Source organism: Gracilinanus agilis, chromosome 5 (assembly GCF_016433145.1).
Source record: "Gracilinanus agilis isolate LMUSP501 chromosome 5, AgileGrace, whole genome shotgun sequence".
NCBI lineage: Eukaryota > Metazoa > Chordata > Mammalia > Didelphimorphia > Didelphidae > Gracilinanus > Gracilinanus agilis.
Window position 1 is genome coordinate 125,690,937 of NC_058134.1, and position 22,665 is coordinate 125,713,601.

Sequence of the window (22,665 nt, forward strand, 5' to 3'; positions counted from 1 at the left end):
GGGACTGGCTTAAGAAGGAAGAGACCAAATTGTATTGTGAATATGTTGAGTTTGTTATGCTTTTAGGAATTACATAAAGTGATGTATAGCATTTAATTGATATGAAACTAGAATTAAGAAGAGAGATTAAATGAGGATTTACAGATTGAAAAGTCATCTGCATAAAGATGATGCTTGACTACAGGGGAGTAGATAAAGTCAATTGAGGAGAGAAAACAGAAGAAAGAATGGTCAAAAAGGTGAAGAGAGTCTGGAGGACAACTATGATAACAGGGAGGTTTGATGGCCCCAAATAAAGGAAACTGAGAAAGAACAACCAGATAGGTAGGAGGAGCATGAAGACATTATTCAGGAGGATAGATTTACACAGCCTTGAAGACTATGAATGTATAGTACAGGCATTCCTTCCACATTGCGACTTAACTCTCATGGTATCAGTATATCATGGGGAAGAATAAGGAATTAAATGGGAACTTTCGGGGTGTTCTATGGTAGCCACAGAGAACAGGTAAAGTCCAGTAGATGACAAGACACAGAAAAAGTTTGGCTCAGAAATGCATAAAATGTATATAAAGTATGTAATATCAATATCTTTTATTTTTAATACCATGCACAATTTCTTTTTTCATATTAAAATAAAAAAGTTAAAGGTTGTGCAAAGACTACACACAAAGGCTAGAAATGTAGAGATATTTTAACACTGACTTATATATAGCCTATGCCCAAATATGTATCCTAAATTTTGTAAGGCACAGTAAATATCTCATCACAGAAAAAGAAAGAATTCAGACTTCTCTGGTATGAAATAAAGGCCAAACAATTTTATACAGATTTTCAAGATGAGGAGAGAGGGTAGGTCCCTAAACTGTGCAATGTGTAAAGGATGCCTGTATAAGCTCTGGTTATTCACTTTCAATCTTCTAACTTACATGAATTGGAAGAGGGAGGAAGAGATGAGAAGAGTCATTCTAAATTTGACTATTTTGCCTTATAATCAGGCTAAAGAAAAAATGATTGATTATTCATATAATTCTGACAAATATACTGTTTTCCTTTTTATTCAGGGAAATCAAGTGAAACTATTTTGTTGGCTTTTTTGTGGTATTTTGTCTTGTCATTTACTTTCTAAATCACCCAAATAATATTTTTTCACAGTTTGAGATGATGTGAAGTTTAGAGAATAGTGTTGCACACTTTAACCCCCTCCAAATCCCAGGCCCCTATAAAAATTTCTCTTGATTTCTACAGAAAAACATCTATCTGTTTAGTATGGACATGGAAATTTTCTGACCCTGATATATACAGAGAAATTCTAACATATAAAACAGTAGGATAAATAGACTTATGTACGTATGTTGTTCTGGCCCTCATGTTAATTGGTTCCCTTTTGTAAAGTGGGGATTAAAACTCTTCAACTACCAACATTAGTAGAGTTTTCCCAAGGAATGGACTTTGTAAATTATAGAGTGAATAGAAATAGCAATAGCTTATAGTCATTGAAATACAAGTTAACACTTCAAAATTTAATCCATGTTATAAGCACTCCATTTAAAAAAAATTGTAGTAGTTAAAACACTGGACTTGACAAAAGGAAGACCTGAGTTCAAATCCAGTCTCAGAATCTTATTAATTTTGTGACTCTGGGTGAGCCATTTAACCACTGTCTGCCTTATTTTTCTCATCTGCAAAATAAGAATATACTAATACATTGTTAGAATGAAGTGAAACAATAATTTTAAGGTACTTAGCACAGTGCCTTAATAGAGATCTAACAGGAACTTAATATACACTTATTCTCATCTCATCCTTTCTTTTCCTTCTTCTTTTGTTTCCTGAATTCCTTTTTTCTTTCTCTTTCCAGCACAGTGCCTGGCTCATATTAGTGCTATATAAATATTACTTATTACGATTGTTATTATTGTTAAATGAAATTTTTTAATTGCTGAGTACGAACACAAGGCAAGAATTACATGAATGTTAGTTGCTTGCCTCCCTCCTTTCCTTGAGTTCATAGTAGGTACAAAACATATTCTTTGCTTAATTTTATTCACTCATTTAAACAGAAAACTTTCAAAATAGATTTAATAATCAGCCAAAAAGCATTGATTAAATGCTTATTAGAGACTAGGCTAAAATTTGGCAATACGAAGAAAGGTAAAAATTGCCAATGCCCTCAAAAAATGTACATTCTAATGCTGAACACAGCATGTAGCCAAGTAGGAACACAAGAGATATATAGAAATGGGAGATAATCTCAGAGGGCAAAGCCTTAGCAATTAGGAAGAGAAGATGGCAGATAGAATACTAAAATATAAGTCAGCCTGCAGAAGGTGGGATGTGAACTTATACTTCAGAAGTAACTTTGTGACCCCATTTGAAGTTTTCTGGGCAAAGATAACTGGACTGGTTTGCCATTTCTTTTTCTATCTCTTTTTACAGATGAGGAAAGTGAGGCAAACAGGGTTAAGAGACTTGCACATGGTCATGCAGCTAGTCAATCCGAGTCTGGATTAGAACTCAGGAAGATGCATCTTCCTAACTCCAGACTCATTGTTCTATCTATCACTTCCCTATCCATAATTAGCACATGAATGATGTTTTTCTTTTTCTTTCCCCCCCACCCCAAGTACTTCTGCCCATGATGGTATTGTTTTAGGAAGCCCAGGTAGTGTGTTTGGCATTGGGAATACAAATACAAAGAATCAAATAATATCTACTCACAATAAACTTACATTCTAACCGGGAAGATAACAAGTGCATATAAAAATATAGGCAATATAAATAAATATGAAAATATAAGAGTAAATATTAGATAGTTTAAGAAATGGGGCACCAGAAGTTGGAGGGGATCAGAAAGGGCTTCATGGCTTAGATGATAATTAAACTGAATCCTAAAGGAAGACCTAGATTTTATGAGTCCAAGGTACAGAGAGAGAGTGCATCCTAGGACTAAGAAATAACGAGTAAAAAGATATGGAAACATAAGGTAAAGTTTCATGAGTAAAGAAAAAGAGGTCAGTTTGGCTAGATTGTAGAGTTCTTGGAGGAGGGAGTTATTGTTGGTGAGCTTGGGAAGATAGTTTGGGGACAAGGTAGGTGGTATTTTAAAAGCTAAAAAGAGAAATTTATATTTTGTTTTAGTGATAAAAAGCCACTATATCTGACTGAATAGGGAAGTCATATGGGCAGATCTGCACTTAAGTAAAATTACTTGGGATCATTTTATAGGACAAACTGGAGTGATGAGAGATTTGAGGCAGGGAGGCCTATTAAAAGGCTCTTATGATAATCTAGGCAAGAGGTAATGAAGGCCTTAATTTAAATAGCAACTATGTAAGTAGAGAGAAGGGTTCAAATAGAAAAATGGCAAAAGGTTGCAATTGATTTGACAAGTGGAGTGAGGAAGAATGAGGAGTCAAAGAGTGGAGAAAGATTAAGGACCTGAGAAATGGAAAGGAAGGTCCCCAGAGGCACTGGTGGCACTTTTGACAATGTAGAACATTGCAGGTTTAGGGGAAACAATAGTGAATTCAGTTTTTGACATGTCCAATTGAAAACAACCTGTTAGAAATGTCCAGTAGAGAATTGGTGATGTAGAGCGGAAGCTCTCAGGGAGAGAATAAGGATGTATAGATAAATCTAGGGGTCATCTGCATAGGGACAATAGTTAAATTTTCCAAAGTTGGTGAGATTATCAAGAGGAAAAGTATAGAGGGAGAAGATGGATCATGACAAGTCGACAACTTCTCTGTTAACATAAAGTTTTAGAGAAATACCTAGGGCACTGAGAAGATATTGACTTGCCTATTGTCACACAACTCTTAAGTGGCAGACTTGAACTCTGGTCTTTCTGAAATTCTATCAATTATGCTATACTACTTTTTGAACTGAGAGTCTATTGAAACCTCACAGGCTATTTTTTTTTGGCACAATAGTTAATTAGTCACATTTTCTTAATCCAGGATTCTCAGTCTTCATTTTTTTGAAACCCAATAGAAGACTTTACCTTTATTCCTGTTAAATACATCTTATTAAATTCCATCTAATATTACTCCATATAGTTTATTCAGATCCTTTGGGATCCAAATCCTATCTTCTAATCAATCAGCCAATAAACATTTACTAAGTAATACTATGTGTTAGACATTGTCAATCCCTGGGGACAGAAAGAAAAAAAAAAACAATAACAAGACAACCCTGCCCTCAGGAAACAACATTCTAAAGGAAAAGAGAATGTAGATCCATATTAGAAACATATAGACGAGAGGTACAATCTCTCTACTTTATATCCCTTGAGAATTTGAAATACATGCCATTCTTGTCTTTTCTATTTCCGTCAAGGTCATCATTGTCCTTCCAGGTACTAAATTTATAGCTTTAGAGGCATCCTCCTTCACTCCCTACCTACCACCCTAACATCTCTTGTAGCCATTATCTTTTTCTATTCACATCCACTATCCTAGTACAATTTTTTTTATCACTTCTCACCACCTGGACTTTTGGAAGAATCTCCTAATTGCTCTCCCTACATCCATTGTCTCCCCTCTCCAATCTATCCTCCCCATGGCTCACAAACTGATATTTTTGTAACACAGTTATGAATATACAAATATTCTAGACAAGATTTTCAATACTCTCAATTGCTTCTAGGATAAAATGCAGAGTGACATGTAATGCCCTTCAAAGACTCTGTCCTATCCTTCTCCGCTTGTTAAACATTATTCCTCTTCATCTATTCTATGTTCCAACAAAACTGGAATATTTGCCATTTCACATATCTGACATGCAAGCTCTGATCTCAATGACCTACTCCCTCCTCATCTCTGAATCTTCAGATCTCTAGGGTTGTTATTGTTGAGTCATGTCTGACTCAATGTGACTCCATGGATTTTGTCTATGAGGTTTTCTTAACAAAGATACTAGAGTGGTTTACCATTTCCTTCTCGGGGTTAAGTGGCTTGCCTACAATCATATTCTTAGTGTCCGAGGCTACATTTGAACTCAGATCTTACTGATTCCAGCCCATTTGTTTTATCCACTGCACCACCTAACTGCTCATCTCTTCACATCTTTAGTTTCCTTTAAAATTCAACTCCTACCACGTTCTAAACAAGGTTGTTCCTAATCAATTCCTTCTTCTCCAAAGATGTAGTCCCTATTCTTTAATTTTCTTATATATGTTCAAGTTCCTTACTGTAGGTTGCTCAGGACAGAGACATTTTCATTTACATATCTGAAGCACTTAATCACAGTACCTGGCACATAGTAAGTGAAGAGAAACTGCATGGAACAGTGGAGATGACACTGTATTTAGAACCAAAGGATCTGAGTTCAAATACTAAATACCTGAGTGATGTATGCAAATTCCTTTAAGATTCCTAGGCTGCAGATTTTTTTTTCAGTCTGAAAGGTTTGAACTAGATGCCATATAAGGTCCATTCTACCTCTAATTCTCTGATTCTACATTTAACAAATGTTTGTTCAGTCACTGAAGTTACTGATAGAATTGTTGGACAGAACAGGACCAAGGCCTTGTGATCTTGCCCTAACAACTAAATCCTGATTCCATTTGTATATTTATAGCCAACTTATAATAAGTGGAGACCTGGTGAAATCTGCAAAGCTTTACTGAATTATTCTGGTTTATTGTAGTGGGTATTGGCTTCCATTTCAATTTCCAAAGTGATGTCAAGCATTTATAAGAAGTAGCTTCTTTTTATGTATTTGTAAAAGTCTAGCACTCTTTCTGAGGAAGCACAAAATCAATTATTTCATCAACATATTAACCCTTGGAAGAATCCATCATCAGAGTCATAGAGGGCCCTTCGATATAGTAAGTAGGGTCACTGAAGGATGTCAGCAGAATCAATACAAAATCTGATGGCTTTATTTCTTCATGTTGATAAAGAGCATTCATGCTGCTTCTGTCACATTTTCTTGGGCCCTACGAATTAAAAAAAAATGAGAGTATGCCACCTTTCAGCAAAAGCTGACTATTGTATGGACCTTTCACCAAGGGAGTCATGAACCATCAAAGATAGAGAATGTTAGAGAGCATTTTACAGATGTGAAAACAGAGGTGCATGAAGATCACTGACCTGCATTATGAATATGGAAATAAAGGTCCAGGAGGGTCAATGAAATGCCCATAGCCACATAGTTAGTAAGTGTCTGAGTCCTAATTTAAACCCAAATTTTCTGACCTGTCACCTAGAGCTCTATTCATTAGGCAATACTGTCTATTCCAAACCAGGCAACCACACTATTTTCAAGTAGAGATAAGATATTTTTATTATATATATTTCTAAATGTAAAATTGTGATACTATAGCAATTCAATATTCTTTATAGGATCACATGCATCTATAATGCTTTACATAAAAAATGGAATTGATAGCCCTATAGGAAACCATTAAAGCTAAAGAAGTTAGAATTATACTAGGATCTCTAAATCCATTTTTTATGACTGCAGCATTCCCATGTATTAGGATCCAAGAAATCAATTTCTTAATTAGACAATTTAGAATGAACTTCAAAAATTTGATATTAATTACCAAACTGAACACAAATAGCTACTAGACACCAGTTCCTTTTGCGTGAATTTCATACTACATCAAAACAATAGGCAAATTAGTTAAGTTATTCAAATGCTAAGTCAATTAGATATCCTAAAAAAAATTCATTGGTCCAGATATAGTTGTTTGAATTTGCTATTAGATTGAATCCTTTTGTTTTTGATTCTGTCTTAATGGTTCCTCCGATTTCCTTGTGAATTCACAGCTTTAAGCTCAACCCCTTTTTAAAAAAAACTCTTAATTTTATGACATTTTAAACAAATTATGCTATGCATCATATATCATATAATATTCTAATTGGATTACATTTGGAAGCTCAGTGATATAGTGATATAGTAATGAGAGTGCTGGCAAGATGTCAGGAAGATTCAAGTTCAGATGCAACCTCAAATACTTCCCAGTTGCATGATGCTTTGTGAATCACTTAACCATCACCTGACTCAATTTCTCCATCTGTAAAATGAAGATAATAATATTTACTTCCAAGGATTGTTGTAAGGATCAAATGAGATGATATATTTGTAAAGCACTTTGCAAAATTTAAAAGTACCTGCTATTCATATCTTTAATATATTTAAGAAAACTAAATTGTAATCGGGATATCTGAAAAGACATTATTACCATAAAGTATTTACCATTATATTTATTCTATAAACATTCATTAAATAAGATGTTAGCAAGGTACTAGAAATACAATTGGAAAAACCTATAGTGTCCCTTATTTCAAAGAGTTTATTATCTAGTGGGAGTACATAATTTGCAAACAAGCAAATATAATATAAGATAGACTATTATTGAGTTGGTGGAGGGAAATTCAGTTATATTTTTTCTTTAACCTTCTGCCTTTGTATCAATTCTAAGACAGAAAAGTGAAAAGGCTAGCCAATCAGGATTAAGTAACCTGCCTAGGATCACACAGCTAGGTGATGTCTGAGGCCACATTTGAAGCCAGGTCTCCCTGACTTCTGGGCTAGTGCTCGATCCACTGTGCTACCTAGCTTCTCCTGATACAGTTACATTTTAATGAATCGAAACTGGAATTCTGTGCTCATTTGGAAAATCCATGAAAATTAATATTTTCTGAAGTCAGAAAGTATGAAGAGATTTCTGTAGTATCCGTATTATTGATATTTGAGAGTAATGTCTTTGCACCAAATATAAAGTAGAAATTAATATTATATAGAACTATATATAAATTATATCGAATTTTATATAAATGTATTTATACCAAATATAAAGTGGAAATTAATATTATATAGAAATGAATATTATATAGAAAATGAATAATATAGATTCAGTTTTAGAGAAGGAAATGGAAAACAATTCCATTATGTTAGCCAGGGAAACCCCAAACATGTCTTGAAGAGTCAGACCTGATGGAAACTACTATACAAACACATAGATATAATTCAAATCATTAAATATTTCAGGGGATTCAATTTGTTATATGAAATGTTAAGGTAGTAGCAAATATAATATCCCTATCATGGAATGCCATTCAGCTAGCAAGATGATCAAGAACCATTTATTAAGCACTTACTATGTGCCAAGTACTATGATTATACTGGGGAACCAATGAAAGGGGAAAAAATAAGATCCCTGACTTCAAGGAGCTCCTATTCTAATAGTGGAGACAATGCAAATATCATTATATATGCAGGATACATACAGGGAAATGGAAGGTTTTCTCAGATCGTTGAAATTCTACTTGATACCTTTCTTTAAGTGGCTCTGTTGAAAGAAATAGCATATTTTAAAATGCAAGAAAATGACCCAGTGGATAAATATTTTAGAACAAGATGAAAAAGAAAACTTAATATTGTTGTAAAATTCTGGTTGTGTATAAAATATATTTCATTTTAGAATTTGCCTTTCAAACAATAAAGGAAAATATGTGATACTTTTAGTGGTATGAAAACAGTTTCGATCTTTTTCTTTCCTCCTCCAGGAAAAAGAGAATTTCCTTTAATCAAAAAGTTTCTATAGTCCAAATGGTCAAAACAATTTGTGTACACAGACAGAGCCACAGAGAATCTAATATAAAGAGTTTCAGAATGTGTCAGTGCTGGCATTAATTATTCATAGGAAGCACATCTGGTTTCTTTTTTCACTTCCTAAAATCTTTTAGACAAAAAAAAAAGAGGGTTACTGTTACAGTGTTCTAGGAATTGTGCTACTTGACCAGGGGATTGCAAATATGTATTTTTGACATTTTTATTGTAACATGTTCATGGAAGGAAATTATACACCCAAACTCAGGACTAGTGAGAAAGTTGAACTCATTATTAATGCAAAATTCTATGCCCCAGGAATTGACATTATTATAGAGAGGGCTGGTAAAGCACTTGTTACATCTACCACTGTAGGATCACCATTCTTGTACATTTTAGCCCATGGTCCCAACTGGACAACTGACTTTCATAGTACTGTCTGTTGTTGGTTTGGGAGGAAGGGAGGTCACATATACAAATTAAAACATGCATTCATGGATGTGAAATCACATGGAGGCAGCCATGACTCACGGTAAATAGGAACACTGTGTCTAGATGTAGAAAAACTTGAAATTACATCTAGTCTTAGATGTTGACTAGCTGTGTGATTTTGGAAAAGTCATTTAACCACTATCTGCTAGCCTCTCCTTTTCCTCAATTGTAAAATAGGGATAATAATAGTATATACTTCAAAGAGTTATTGCGAGGATCAAATGATATAATACTTGTAAAGTGCTTAGTATAGAGCCAGTCACATAGAAGGCACAATAAAAATAGTATGATTGATGATAATATGATGAGGATGAGAGAGCTGCTTTCAGGGATAAACATTAATTTTTATTTAGGTTACAATGGAAAGAACCCTGGAGTTAGAACTAGAGAACCCAGATTCATATTCCATCTCTGCTTATAGGTAAACTTAAGCAAGTCACTTAATGTCTGAGTTTTATTATCTGTTAAAATGAGGAGGTATTAGATGGTCTCTGAGGTCTCTTCTATCTCTCAGTCTTTGGTGTTATGACCCTGTCAACTTCAGTCCCCATATCTCTTCTAAACCTAAATGGTTTTTGTACTCCTCTCTGGAAAGCTATTAAATCCTTCTTAGAGGCAAATGTGTTAGAGACCTTTCTTTAACTTTTTTTTTTTAATATTCTGCAGTTACTGGCACTACTCCAATGTTGTCCATTTGCCATTTGTGACTCTTCCAACATGACTGGTCCACCTCTTTTCCAAACTGAAACTTCCATAATGATATCCTTTAAGAGAAGCGATTGATATGCAAACTGGAGACCTTATCTTACAATTGGGGGAAAAATGATATTCCACAGGTGACACATACTAGTTCGATGATCCTGCCTAAGCCACTTAAAAGTCATTGTATTCCTGATAACTCGGAAAGATTGCAATTTTTAGAACATTTACCGAGCATCATTGATGGAAGGGGATTCCTCGCAATGGGTCTCTTACACTAATGAAATTGCAGGTCTGGATAAAGGAAAATCCCTTATGCCATTTTTTCCATATGAGTAATCATTGGATATTGCCACCGTCTTTTTATACTCATTTTGTATTTCTCCATTTTCTTCACATTCTTCAGAGACTATGAAATAGCATGATTTTGAGTTATATGACATTACCTCAAGATGAATATGAGAAACTTCAGATGCGTATGCATGTATATATGTGTATATGTATGTGGGTTTTTATGTGTCTATGAGGGAGCAAGTTGAGATCATTAAAAATGAAACACAATTTCCCAAATACCTTTCAGCATTTTCTCTTGCTCTTGTTTGTCTCTAAACTCACCAAAGTCTTCCTAATTACTAATAAAAATGACAATAACCCAGAGCAGCATATATTTGCCAAAGCAAGATGCAAACAAAGTGTTGTATGGTCAGAGGGACTGGGGAATTGGAAAAGCCTTCCTAGAAGAAACATTTGACAAAGCTAGTTTTTAAAAGATTGGTAAAATTCAGTAGCTTTTACATTTGTGGGACACTTTTCTGGCATAGGAGACAGTGTGATATATGGTGATTCCTTATCTAATTTACACAATGCGATTACCAACTGTGCTCAGTTCTTATAAGTAAATATTAGGCAGTAGGAACCACACAGGCCCAGTTTTTAGTAAGCAGTTTGTTAAAGGAGTGGCCTTTTAATAATCTAACAGGTAGTCATTCATCTATTGATCAAGCATATATGTGTATAAACCTAAGGAATTAGATCATAATTGCAATGCAAGTAAATATATGATGTATACATCCAAGAAAAATAAAGAAATCTAACTCAGTTCTTCATTAAAGTTAAAAAATTATTATAATGGCTCCATGTTACTATAAATGAAACTATCATTGTGATATGCAGCACGTATTCTTCTCAATATAATATAGATAATATCAGCATTACTTTATATGTTGAGGTATTTATTACTGTAAAGTTACTTGGAATCACCCTAACAACATAACGTATTGCTGCGTATTTTACTGGTCAATTATTTACTGATGCTTGGTGTAATTACCAAGAAAACAGGTCCAAAAAAACAAATGATTTGGTATCTTCCCCTTGCCATCTCATTCATAAATCATTGTCTGGAATGAGTGGAAGTTTTCCCAGTGTAGTGCTATAGCTAGTGGACTATGGCATTTTCAAGGTTTTGAATACCTCAGGCACATTAATATGTCCTTTATTGTAGTTGGCCCTATCATATGGAATGATGGAATTTTTGTGTTGGAAGGGACCAGGGATGTCTAGCTGACCTATGCTAATTCTGAAAAGATGAACACAACTATTTTGTGTGACATCAGGATAAGGCACATCACTGAAACACTAAGCAAATAGGTAGGATAAAGACATTATAAAAACATTTCTGTTCAGGATTGATACATGGCAGGAAATGAAGTGATAATTTTAGGTAGCTAGACAAGAGGATAACTTAATGTCTCTACTAAGTTCAGTTTGGCACTAAAAAAATCAATTAAGTTGAAATATGTAAAGTTCATTGCAAGCAATAAAATGATATCTAAATACCCACTGTTATTAGCTATTATTATTTAACATCAGCATGACTTTTTAGCCTTATTACTTTCACAAACTCTTTAGTTAAACTAAGTTAACCTTTTCTTTTCTTATATATGACAATCCAACTTTCAACTCTTCCTTTGGTACTGGCAAAATCCCCATGTCTGTTAATGTGCACCCACCTCATCATTTTTGCTTAGAATTCCAAATTTCATTCAAAGCTTAGTTCAAGTGTCGTCTACATGCAGCTTTTCCTAATTCTCTCAACAACTAGTATTATTTCTTCCCATATTTCCCTATATTTATCTTCTACATATCACTGATACAGCTAACTTAATGAAAAATGTTTGTTTTTCTCATGAGATTTAATAGGTTTAGCCTGGCAAAAGTACAGTTGAATTTCTACCTATAGTCTTAAGATATCTAAAGACATAAATTGTGTTTTGTCCTTGAATCCCTAGTTCTAAGCACAGGGTAAATCTTTGAGACGGTGTTGGTGAACCTATGGTACAGGTGCCAAAGATGGCACACAGAAAGAGCTCCCTGTGGGCACATGGCTGCCCTCTCCCCACCCAGAGTTCATTCCTTGAAAGACAGGGGCACATGGCTGCTCCCTTTCCACCCTGCCCAATGGCATTTTTTCACAACACCTGCCCCTCTGCCCAGCAGCCCAATGGGAGCTCCCAGTGGGTAAGGTGGGTGGCACACAGGTGTCAGAGCTAGAAGAAAGTGAAGTACTCAGATTCCTCCCCTGCTCATCTCTACATTTGTTGAGGACATTCTTCACTTTACCTGCCCCTCCACCCAGCAGGTCAATGGGAGTGTTTCCTCCCTTTCTTTTTGTGGGGTAAGGGGGAATGTGCCTGGCACTCAGTGTGTGTGGTGTATGGCACTCTGTCTCCAAAAGGTTTACTATTACTGCTTTAAGGGTACCTTGAGGGAATAAGTTATGTCAACTATTGCATTGAACTGGCATCTATTAGCAGTAGCAGAATAAATATTTCTACTTTAACTGGAATTTTAATAAGTATTCATAATTATTTGTATTTTAAGCACACTTGCACAATAGGTTAAATTATACTAAATTATTAAAATTCTACAAAAAATAATTTGGGCATCAACTGATATCAGTGATAGCCTGGACCTCCTAGTATAAATACTTATTTAAAGAAATCTTTTTTTCAAATAAAAAATAAAGAAGCAACTTCATTTTTCTATTTAATAATTTAACTTTAGTCATATTTTTGTTTTATTTTATAAATTCCATAAATATTAATTTCCTTCTGTGATAGTGAATTTTAGAACACCACATATCAAAGGGTGACCCAGGGGGCAATGGAAAAGTTCATAGTGGGTAAAAATAGGCAATGGTATATTGCCAAAAATTTTGTCTATGTCAGTAACTACCTCAAAAGTTAGCTTTTAAAAAATGAATAGAAAAGACTTTGGACAGGTTAAACAACCAAAAGAAGAGTATCAAATGGATGGTTCATATCCTGCATTTTTATCCATGAAATGGCAAAAGATTTAGAGGCAGCATAGAAAAAGATCACCAGATTTGGGATCTTAAAGACCTGGATTTGAATCCTGATTTTTAACTGTTGAAACTCTGGGAAGTTACTTAATCACTTTGGACTTTAATTTCCTAATCTGTAAAATGAGGTATTGATTGGATTGATTCTTCTAAGGTCCCTTTTTGCCCTAAATCTATGTGAGAGAATGCTCTTCAGCCCATTTGAAAAATCATAAGATGAAAGATTTTTGAATGGAGAAACTGATTCATAAAATCTAAGTGATTTGTATAAGTTTGTAAAGGCTGCACTCATCAGAGATGATAATCAAACTAAGGTCCTCTGACTCCAGACCCAGTACTATTTCCAGTGTTCCACACTATCTCTTTTGTATGAGATATAGAAGGGAAAAATGGAGAAAATTCTCAGAGAACAAGAAGACCCAAAGGGTTTGTGCTCTGTACTCTACGGGGGAAATCCCTAATTGGATGAGACTAAAGATCCATTAAAGTGTCATAATTTATTATATAAGGAATACTGGGCTTTGGATTGTAGGAACATTTATAGGATCATAGATTTAGAGCTGGAAGAAACCATGAAGACCATATAGACCATTCCTCCCATTTTGCAGATGAAGAAACTGAAGCACAGAGTGATAAATGAGATACCAAAGTAACACAACTAGTAAGATTTCAACTCTGATACCCTGAAAAAATGTAAATATTAGATAAAATAGGAACTTTAAGTATTTCAATGGAGTTTATTTTATAACTACAAGAAGTATGATGCAAGAACCTTTAAAATACAAATAATATATAAACTCATGAGAGACATAAGTAAAGTGCTATGAGAAGTCATCATTTTCTAGAGGGATCAGGGAAAGCTTCCTGAAGGAGGTGCCATCTAAGATTTTTTTAAGGAGAGGTGAGAATTCAAAAGGTCTTGAAGTCATGAGAAAGGGCATTTTAGAAAAAAGGGAAAAAAGGCCTCTATAAGCAGAAGCAAGGGTAGTATCTGAGCAGGTGCTTCAGGTGCTGCTGTAGGAAAAAAATGTGAAAAAAAGAGATTTAAGAGTGAAGAAAGGTATTCTTATATATACCTTGGCTGCTATAATCCATAGCTTTGCAGTGGGGACAATTTTTTCCCCAAGGAAACAATTACAGAGCTGGTTTTCCTACTCAATTAGTTCACAAAATTGTACAACCATTACCGTACTTCCATTCACGGATGCAAGCTAACTTAATGAAAACTGCTAATTTTTCTTATGAGAATTCATAAATTCAGACTGTGAAAAGTAAAGGTGAGTTTCAATTCCAAAGTCTTAAGATTTCTGTTTTCCATTTCCTTGCACTCATTTTTTTTAAAAAAAGATAATCAGTGTGTAACATCCCAAAGTGTTCATAAGAATATTCCAGTCCCTTACCACATAGAAGCAGCTTGGTATGCTTGCAGACATCTGGGTGGACTTGGCATTAAGAAACCTGTGTCTGGGTCTTAAATCTAACACTAGAATTAGGTCCCTGGGCCAAAAACTACCTTTCTCTAGGCTTCAACCTTCTTCCCATGCAAAATGAGGTTGCTAGTCATATTTGTGTAACCTGTCTAATGAGGTTATTGGGAGGAAAGTGCTTTGTCAACCTTAAAGAGCACTATAAATATTAGTTGATGAATACTATTCAGGAGCTTATAGTTGGGGTGCTCCAAGGAGGAAAAGGAATTTTGGAGAGGTAAGTAAAGGCTAATATGGCTAAAGACAGGGTATTGGTTAGACGACTGGCCTTGAATATTTATCAATGGTCATAAGAACAGGCAACTTACAGGAGCCTAATAAATGCCAGCCATTGTGCTAGATGCTAGAAAGTGCCATAGAAATGTCAAACACAAACTCGGACAGACTGAGAGATAGTGGAGGATAGAAGAGCCCGGTGTGCTGGAGTGTATGAGATCATGCAGTCAGATACGACTGAATGACTAAACAAGTGCTAGGTGCTAGGGATGTGCAGACAAAAGACAAAAAGCCCCTGACCTCAAGGAATTTAATAGTCTGTGTGACCTTGGGTAATTCACTTGCTGGTCCTCTAGCAGTAGTCTGAGTTGATGACATTGAGCTGGAGTCCTCTCCTGCCTCTCCCATTCCCTCTAACCAAATCAAGGATCTTATGTGTATTCAAGTAATAATGACTATATTTTAAATACTGTTTCAGCTTATTGTCCTAATCAGTGTTAGTGCTTTTTATTATAATACTTGATTACAGTTTTTTTCACTATCTTATTCATTTGATATCACAATCTTTAGTGATCAATGATTGGGAAAGGAGAGGGTTAAATATATAATGGAGTATGGGGAATGTAAAGGATTCCTCATAACTTCTCTAACAATGAACTACTTTTTATCTGGCATCCAGGTGGTACAGTGAATAGAATACAAGGCTAAAATCAGGAAGACCTTGGTTCAAATCTAGCCTCAGGCACTTACTAGCTATATGACCCTGGTCAAGTCATTTAACCCTGTTTGCCTCAGTTTCCTTAGCTATAAAATGAGAAGAAAATGGCAAAATATGGGGTTGCCCAGCAAGTTCTTATCTAGTCCTAGCCCATTCATTTAATCCAAACTAATTCACTCTATTAGTTACGAATTACATATTGCTAGTTATGCTAATCAGAATTGATAAAGTGTTTTAAGTTGACAAAACACTCCCTTCTGAGTTAGGTAATAAAAATATTATCTACCTTCCTTCTCTGTGCCCTTTTGAGTAAATAGATTCAGTAGGCTTAAGCGGTGCTCAAAGTCACATGGATAATAGTTGTCAGAGATGGAATTAGAATTTAGGTTCATGAGTAGGATACTTTCCAATATAGCAATTTGCGGAAATAAAATAAGATAGTACAATGTGTGCTCTGTGGACGTCAGCTATAGCCATGCAGCAAGGTATGTGGGGGTCAAAATCTTGCTTACTCAGTTGTTTTTATTATGCTTTTCACCTTGAAATCACTGCCAACTAATGGAGTGACTGCAGTCCATCACATCAAGTCAGAATGACATGAGTTTGATTCCTGTCTAGCTTTGGGATCCTGGGAAATTCATTTCACCATTCTCAGCCTCAATTTCCTCACATTTAAAATACAGATGTAATAGCACCTACCTTGTAAAGTTGATGTGACTTTTCTAAAATGAGTGTAACTCTTTTTTTAGTTACCACTTTTTTAAATATAGAAAGTAACATAATTTGTAACATAACAATAACATATGTGATTTGTTATGAATATTTAATAAATATGCTTATCCAAGAGAAATAAATTTTCACATTAGCTATGTCCAAAAGTCTATATTTCATTCCTTTTTTTCATCCTTCCTCTTGTTTTGTCATTTCTAATGGCACAATAGTATTCCATTTTAAACATATAAGACAATCTGTTCAGCCATTCCCTAAATGATGGGCATTCCTTCAGTTTCCAGTTATTTGCCACTACAAAAAGAGCTGCTTTAAAATTTTAGAATATGTGTCACAATAAATTCGTAATGAGAGACTGAGGCATGAAAGGTTTCAACTTACTTATTTGTTGCTGACAGTAGAGAGCAATGGAAGACGTCTGAAGCAGTTAAAATAGTTCTTTTAAATAGTTTAGTGACTACATAATGTACAGAGATGACCCCCAAACTAAGACTGTGATTGGTTCTTAATTATACTACCTGACTGCCTCCATATGAGTCTTCACAGGTCAGGGTGAACAGAAAACTTAAACCATCATCCTCTTGTAAGAACCAACCTACAATGCCCTCCTAGACCAGGGACTTTCCAGAATTCATGGCCTTAAGGAGGGGGGGACTTAGACTTCTTAGAATTAGTCTTCCCCCCAGAACATTCTCTGGAAGGTCTCTTATCCTATCACTCCCTATTCCAGCAGAATCTAGCACTACAAAAGCATATTAAGACTAGATAAAATCATCCTTTTTCTATCTCATCTCCCTCAACTGGCATTTTATTTAATTTATCTATTGAGGGTTGGCATTAGGTCTACCCAATAATATTCTAGGCCTCAAAACCTTAAAGCTTGGTTACAATGATAAAACTCAATTATAATAGTTAATATTATGATTAACAAAACGCTTAAGGATAAATCAGTAATCAGTAATCAATAACAAATTTCACACATAGAATTTCTTTCCCGTTTTCCTCAATCACTTTAGGAAATAGATCTAATAGTGATATTCCTGGGTCAAAAGGTATACATGGTTTTAAAACTTTTGAAATATAATTCCAGATTATATATTATTGCAATTATTAATATTAAGCCTAAGAAACAGAAGAAGGAAAACCACATATACAGTAACTAATGAAAGCACAGTCACATAACAATAGAAACTGAGTGCTACAAAATTTTGTTCTCAAAAAAGAGATATGAGATGTATCTCCCCCCTGCTTCTTTATAGAGTGGTTAGCATTGATGAGTTATTCCCCACTCTTCTCTTTGCCACCCCTCTCTCCATCACTTTTAATTTTTTTTTTGTTATAAAAAATTATCTTCTGGCAGAGATAGGGTAGAAGGCTATATTGGGAAATGTAATTGATGCAAAGTCAAAAGATATCAATATAATTTTATTTTAAAATGAAGCAGCAAGGCTAAAGGTATGAAGCCCTTACATTCCTGTAAATAGTATGGCTTTGTATCTGTCCTCAGTGACTCAGTTGAACTTGTCTTGACACAAGGCCATGTGTATATGCAGGAAAGAGAAGACTGTTGCTTGGCTGCCAGGAAAGGCCTGAAGGGAAAGTGTAGAACAGAGCATCTGCTTGCCACTCCGCTGCCAGGGAGAGGGAGGTATCCTATGAAAAAATAGAGAGACATGGAGGGAAGAGATAGGGAGAGAGGATGAGAGGAAGAGAGAGAGGGCAAAAGGAAAACAATTTCTCATAAGCCCGTTGTGTTCTGAAATATTATTTTCTGCTTCTGATCTCATTGCTTCACATATCAGGCTCCTTGCTAAAATCTGTTCTTGATTCTCCACTCTCAAGGACTTGAGCCAACACCATGCCATCTGCATTCCAAGCTCAAGGTCATAATTTGTGTTGAGTGGCTTTCTGGATTTTAGCACCATGCTTTGGCTGCCAGTTCACCCTGGAACTTCTATTGCCTGGGGCCTCCTTACCTTGGAACATCATTTCTTCCCTATGACCTTCTCAACCTGGAACATCCCTGTATCAGGCTAGCTCACTTCTCTTACTGATGAATTCTTCCCAGGGACTCTATTTTAACAGGGAAGCCAAAACTGGTCAATTTTCATTCTCTTCCTTAGCTCTGCCTTTAATTCCCTGGATTTTGTTACCAACCTAATAATATGTGTACTTTCCCCTGTGATGATTGAAATTATTTGGAAGTTGTATTTTTTAATATTAATGTATTAAAAACAGACCATTCATCAAAACTTAAGTAGCCATGAGCTCTGTCCAGTCTAGAACAAATTCCATTGCACTCAAAACTGTCTGAGAAGTCTTTATAGAGAGCCAGGTCAAGCTTGAGCTGCTGGATTCACACACAAAGAACAACTTCCTGTGATGCAAGCCAATTTGTGTCCCTTCTGACACCATCATCTAGTATAGTGATAGCAAACCTATGGCACAGGTGCCAAAGATGGCACGCAGAGTGTTCTCTGTGGGTACACAGTCTCCCTCCCCTCTCACACCACCCCGAGTTCATTACTAGAAGGCAGAGGGACTTGGGTGAAGCTTCTTGCCCCCACTTCACTGTACCTCCCCAACCCTCTGCCTAGCAGCCAATGGAAGTACACGGGAGATAAGAAGAGTGGCTCACAGGTGGCAGAGCTGGAGGGGAGCAGAGAGCTTGGACCACTTCCCTCTCCCTCCCAGTACTCATGAAGGACATTCGCCACTTCACCTTCTTTTCCCCAGTAGCCCAATGGGAGTGCTTCCTCCCTCCCCTGTGTGAGGTAAGGGCATAGCAGGGTGTACCTGGCACTTGGTGTGGGGTTGGGGCCAAGTACTCCATATCTAAAAGGTTCACTATCACTGATTTAGTCCCTCTTCGAGACATTGTAAGAGGTTTGTCATTGGAATTCTGTTTGCTATAAATTATATATAAATTTGTTGCCAGACTTAAGAATTGTTATAATATAAACAGTGACTATAAAAAATTGTTCTTATTAACTCAAAAACAGCCATCACAAGCCATTATGAGTTATGCTATATGCCAATTTTTATAGCTTCTGAGATAATACTTATTTAAGAAGGAGCAGAGTGGTGATTAAATCACAGACTGATTTTTAAATATTGAGGCATTTTAGGGGGGGTAGATATTTAAGTCATCATCTTGTGTGGAATCTTACCTAAGTGGATGTAAAGCATTATATCATATTTTGGGTTGTTAGTATACCATTTTAAAATGCATTACTTAAATGACATCTAATCATTGAACATTCATTCCTCTTTCTTTTAACCAAATGTTAAATATTTTAATAGCCACTTTATCTTCTTTCCTGGAAGGAGTTTTATTTAAATCTCCTAATACTTCTTCTTTGCTGAGCTGTATCTCCTTGACAAATAGATGTTGTTGTTATTGTAAAGATTCATTCTGCTTATTTAAGAACTGTACAATTATGGCAATTATGGGTTGTATTTCTAGGTTTCAAACGGATCTATTCAATAATGATGAAACTTTACATTTATAAAGTATCTTTGATATGAGGATCATAAAGTCTCTGAGAGCCACATTTATTTCAATAGTTCAATACTGTGTTGAATAATTTTTAAAGAACTTTTAAAAAGCTTTTTGAACCTTGGAGATCTATAGATTTATTTCCATATGAAATGGTTATTTTGTATAAAGCACATTCTTAAAATGAAAAAGCACTATTGTCACCTCAGGCTTCTGATGGAGAAAATCAGGGAGGATTTCAAATAACCTACCTGTTACCTTATTAAATCAGTAACAGCATAAAAGTATGTTTCCTGCCTCCCTTCTATCTACCAATGCAACTAAAAGACTTTGTTATTTTTAACAGATACATAAATTATGAATTACTTTTTCCTTGGAAATTTAGAGATTATAAAAACAAAACAAAAAACCAGTGTGGTAAAATAAAGGATTGAACTTTGAATCAGGATGATCTGATTTCAAGTTCTATGTGCCTTGTGCTTCCAGAAAAATCCTAAAACTATATAAATTATAGAGCAACTGCTTTGATGAAGGGAGTTTGAAGAATATTGCGCATGCATTAAACCATAGGTCTTAATTAAAAATAAAACAAAAAACAAACCAGAGGCATAAGCTCAAGCTATCTGTCTGTCCACTTACTCAGAGTAGGATGGAAGAGTTGTATTTTGTGGGTCTCAAGATTCATTTCTCATGTTTAATATATTTAATGTACTTTAAGGCTGTACCTTCTGTCTTAAAAGTAATGCTATATTTTGTTTCTAAGGCAAAGGAGTGGTAAGCGTTAGACAATGGGGATTAAGTGACTTACCCAGGGTCACACAACTAGGATGTGTCTAAGGGCCATATTTGAACCCTAGACTTTCTGTTTCCAGACCTAGCTATTTAGCCACTAAGTCACCTAGCTGACCTCAATATATTTAATTTTTAAATACATATCTTCACCCATACTAATCAGTCTGTGGGGAAAAAAATGGTTTCTACTATGAGTAAGTCTTATGACTCTTAGTTTCAACTTTTAAGAACGTAACTTTCTGATCTATTCCCCAATTTCTGAAATCATACACTGAGAGCATTTGGATTCCATGAAAATGTTACATTTTAAGTAATGTGCTCTAAAATTGAACAAAAATATTTCTGAAAATTAATCTCTTTTATGAAATCAGATGTATGTATAATTAATTTTAATTATAACTATCCTAGATTACAACTTCCTGCTTTACATTCAAATATTTGACAGAGTCATTATTATAATCATAACAATAAGAAAAATAAACCAGATTAATTGCTTGAAAATTTGCAACATGTTCCAAAGTGCTTATGGGGAAGTATTGGAAGTGACTCTTAAGAAGGTCAGAGGTCTCTTGGCTCCCAGAGTGAATCAATAGGTTAGTTCTTCACTACCTACATATCATGTAATGAGAGATACCTATATCATCCTATTATGCCAATAATGTATATTTTGACTGAGTTCTAAATAATTTCTTAAAAACATGTAAGAATAATTTTATTTGTTTTGCTTTTTATACTTATGGGGTACAAAACTCCTTTTAATGCCTTACATTTTTCCAAAATCATTTGCATGTTTCATCCCATTTGGGCTCCGTAGCAACCCTTTGAAGTAGATATCAATATAATTTCCATTTTATAGATGAAGAAAATGAGAAAAAGCAATGTGACTTCTGCAAGGTGATCTCTTGGTCTGAGATGTGATTCAAACCCAGGCCTTCATATCTCCAAATTTAGGGCTCTATCATTTCCTTCACATTTTTTTAAAATTTACTATATTGGAGTTCTTCATCAGAAAATGTTTAGAAAAGTAACAAATCACAGATTTTTGGTTACAAAGTGCTTCCATAACAACTCTGTGAGGATATACTGGAGGATAATATAAAGTCCTGCACCCCCTCATGAAGGAGAAGGTGAAAGATACAAAGATTTACCTTCTAATCTTAAACTCATTCTGCTGGTGATTTTGATGTTCTGAATCCATAAGCTTTTGACTAGTTTGGCCAGAAATTCAAAATAGTAATTTTCCTTTATAAACAACTGGGCAGTCATGCTAGAGGTCAACCTTGCAATTATAGCTCAGGAACCTAGAAGATAAACTGAAAAAAGGACAATATGATATTTTTAGAAGTGGTGTCAAGGTGAGAATCAAATGAAAGCTCTGACCATTGAAAGAGTTGGATTAGATCATCCCCAAGATCTCTTTGAGCCCTCAATGGCATGTGACATTAAGACTTGTTGGATAATAAACTAATAATGTCATAATTCAAAATATTATTTGGTGTATTTATAATGCAAGTGCTATTCTAAATTAAGACATCTGTACCTTTTGTAGAGGAACATTTTGTGACCTTCGAGGTTTCCAGTACTATTTCTCCTTTCAAATTTTGTTTGTTTAGTTTTTGGAGAAATTATCTAGCTATGATATTCACCATTTACTTTATTATAAAGCAAAACTCTGTCCTGATTACAAAGTCAGACAGATTGTAATGCAAATGATACTGCATAGTCAAAAAGAACCTAGAGATTTACAATCATTTTATCTTTGATGAAATATAATCACAAACTTTCTATCTTGCATCAGCATACTTTCTGTTGAACAAAACTCTTTATTAAAATTACTTTCCAATTGTTTACAGGTAGTGCTGGGACACCAGTCACTTTCAATGAAAATGGAGATGCTCCTGGGCGTTATGACATTTTCCAGTATCAGATAAACAACAAAAGTACAGAATATAAAATAATTGGTCACTGGACTAACCAGCTTCACCTAAATGTAAGTATCTGTATGACAATATCATTTTGTTTTTTTTTTAATTCATAAAAATTTTAATTTTATTTATGTAGGGTAAAATGCATTTTAAAATGTAGGGAAATTCTAATAAACATACAA

At 34.9% G+C, this 22,665-nt stretch overlaps 1 protein-coding gene across 1 annotated transcript in view; it reads left to right on the forward strand.

The window, feature by feature from the left end:
- GRM8 (glutamate metabotropic receptor 8) overlaps window positions 1-22,665 on the forward strand; it is a 960,215-nt gene that overhangs the window by 716,711 nt on the left and 220,839 nt on the right. The window contains exon 7 of the mRNA XM_044677717.1: window positions 22,412-22,548. Coding sequence (XP_044533652.1) covers window positions 22,412-22,548 — 137 coding nt within the window. The remainder of the gene's footprint in view (window positions 1-22,411; window positions 22,549-22,665) is intronic.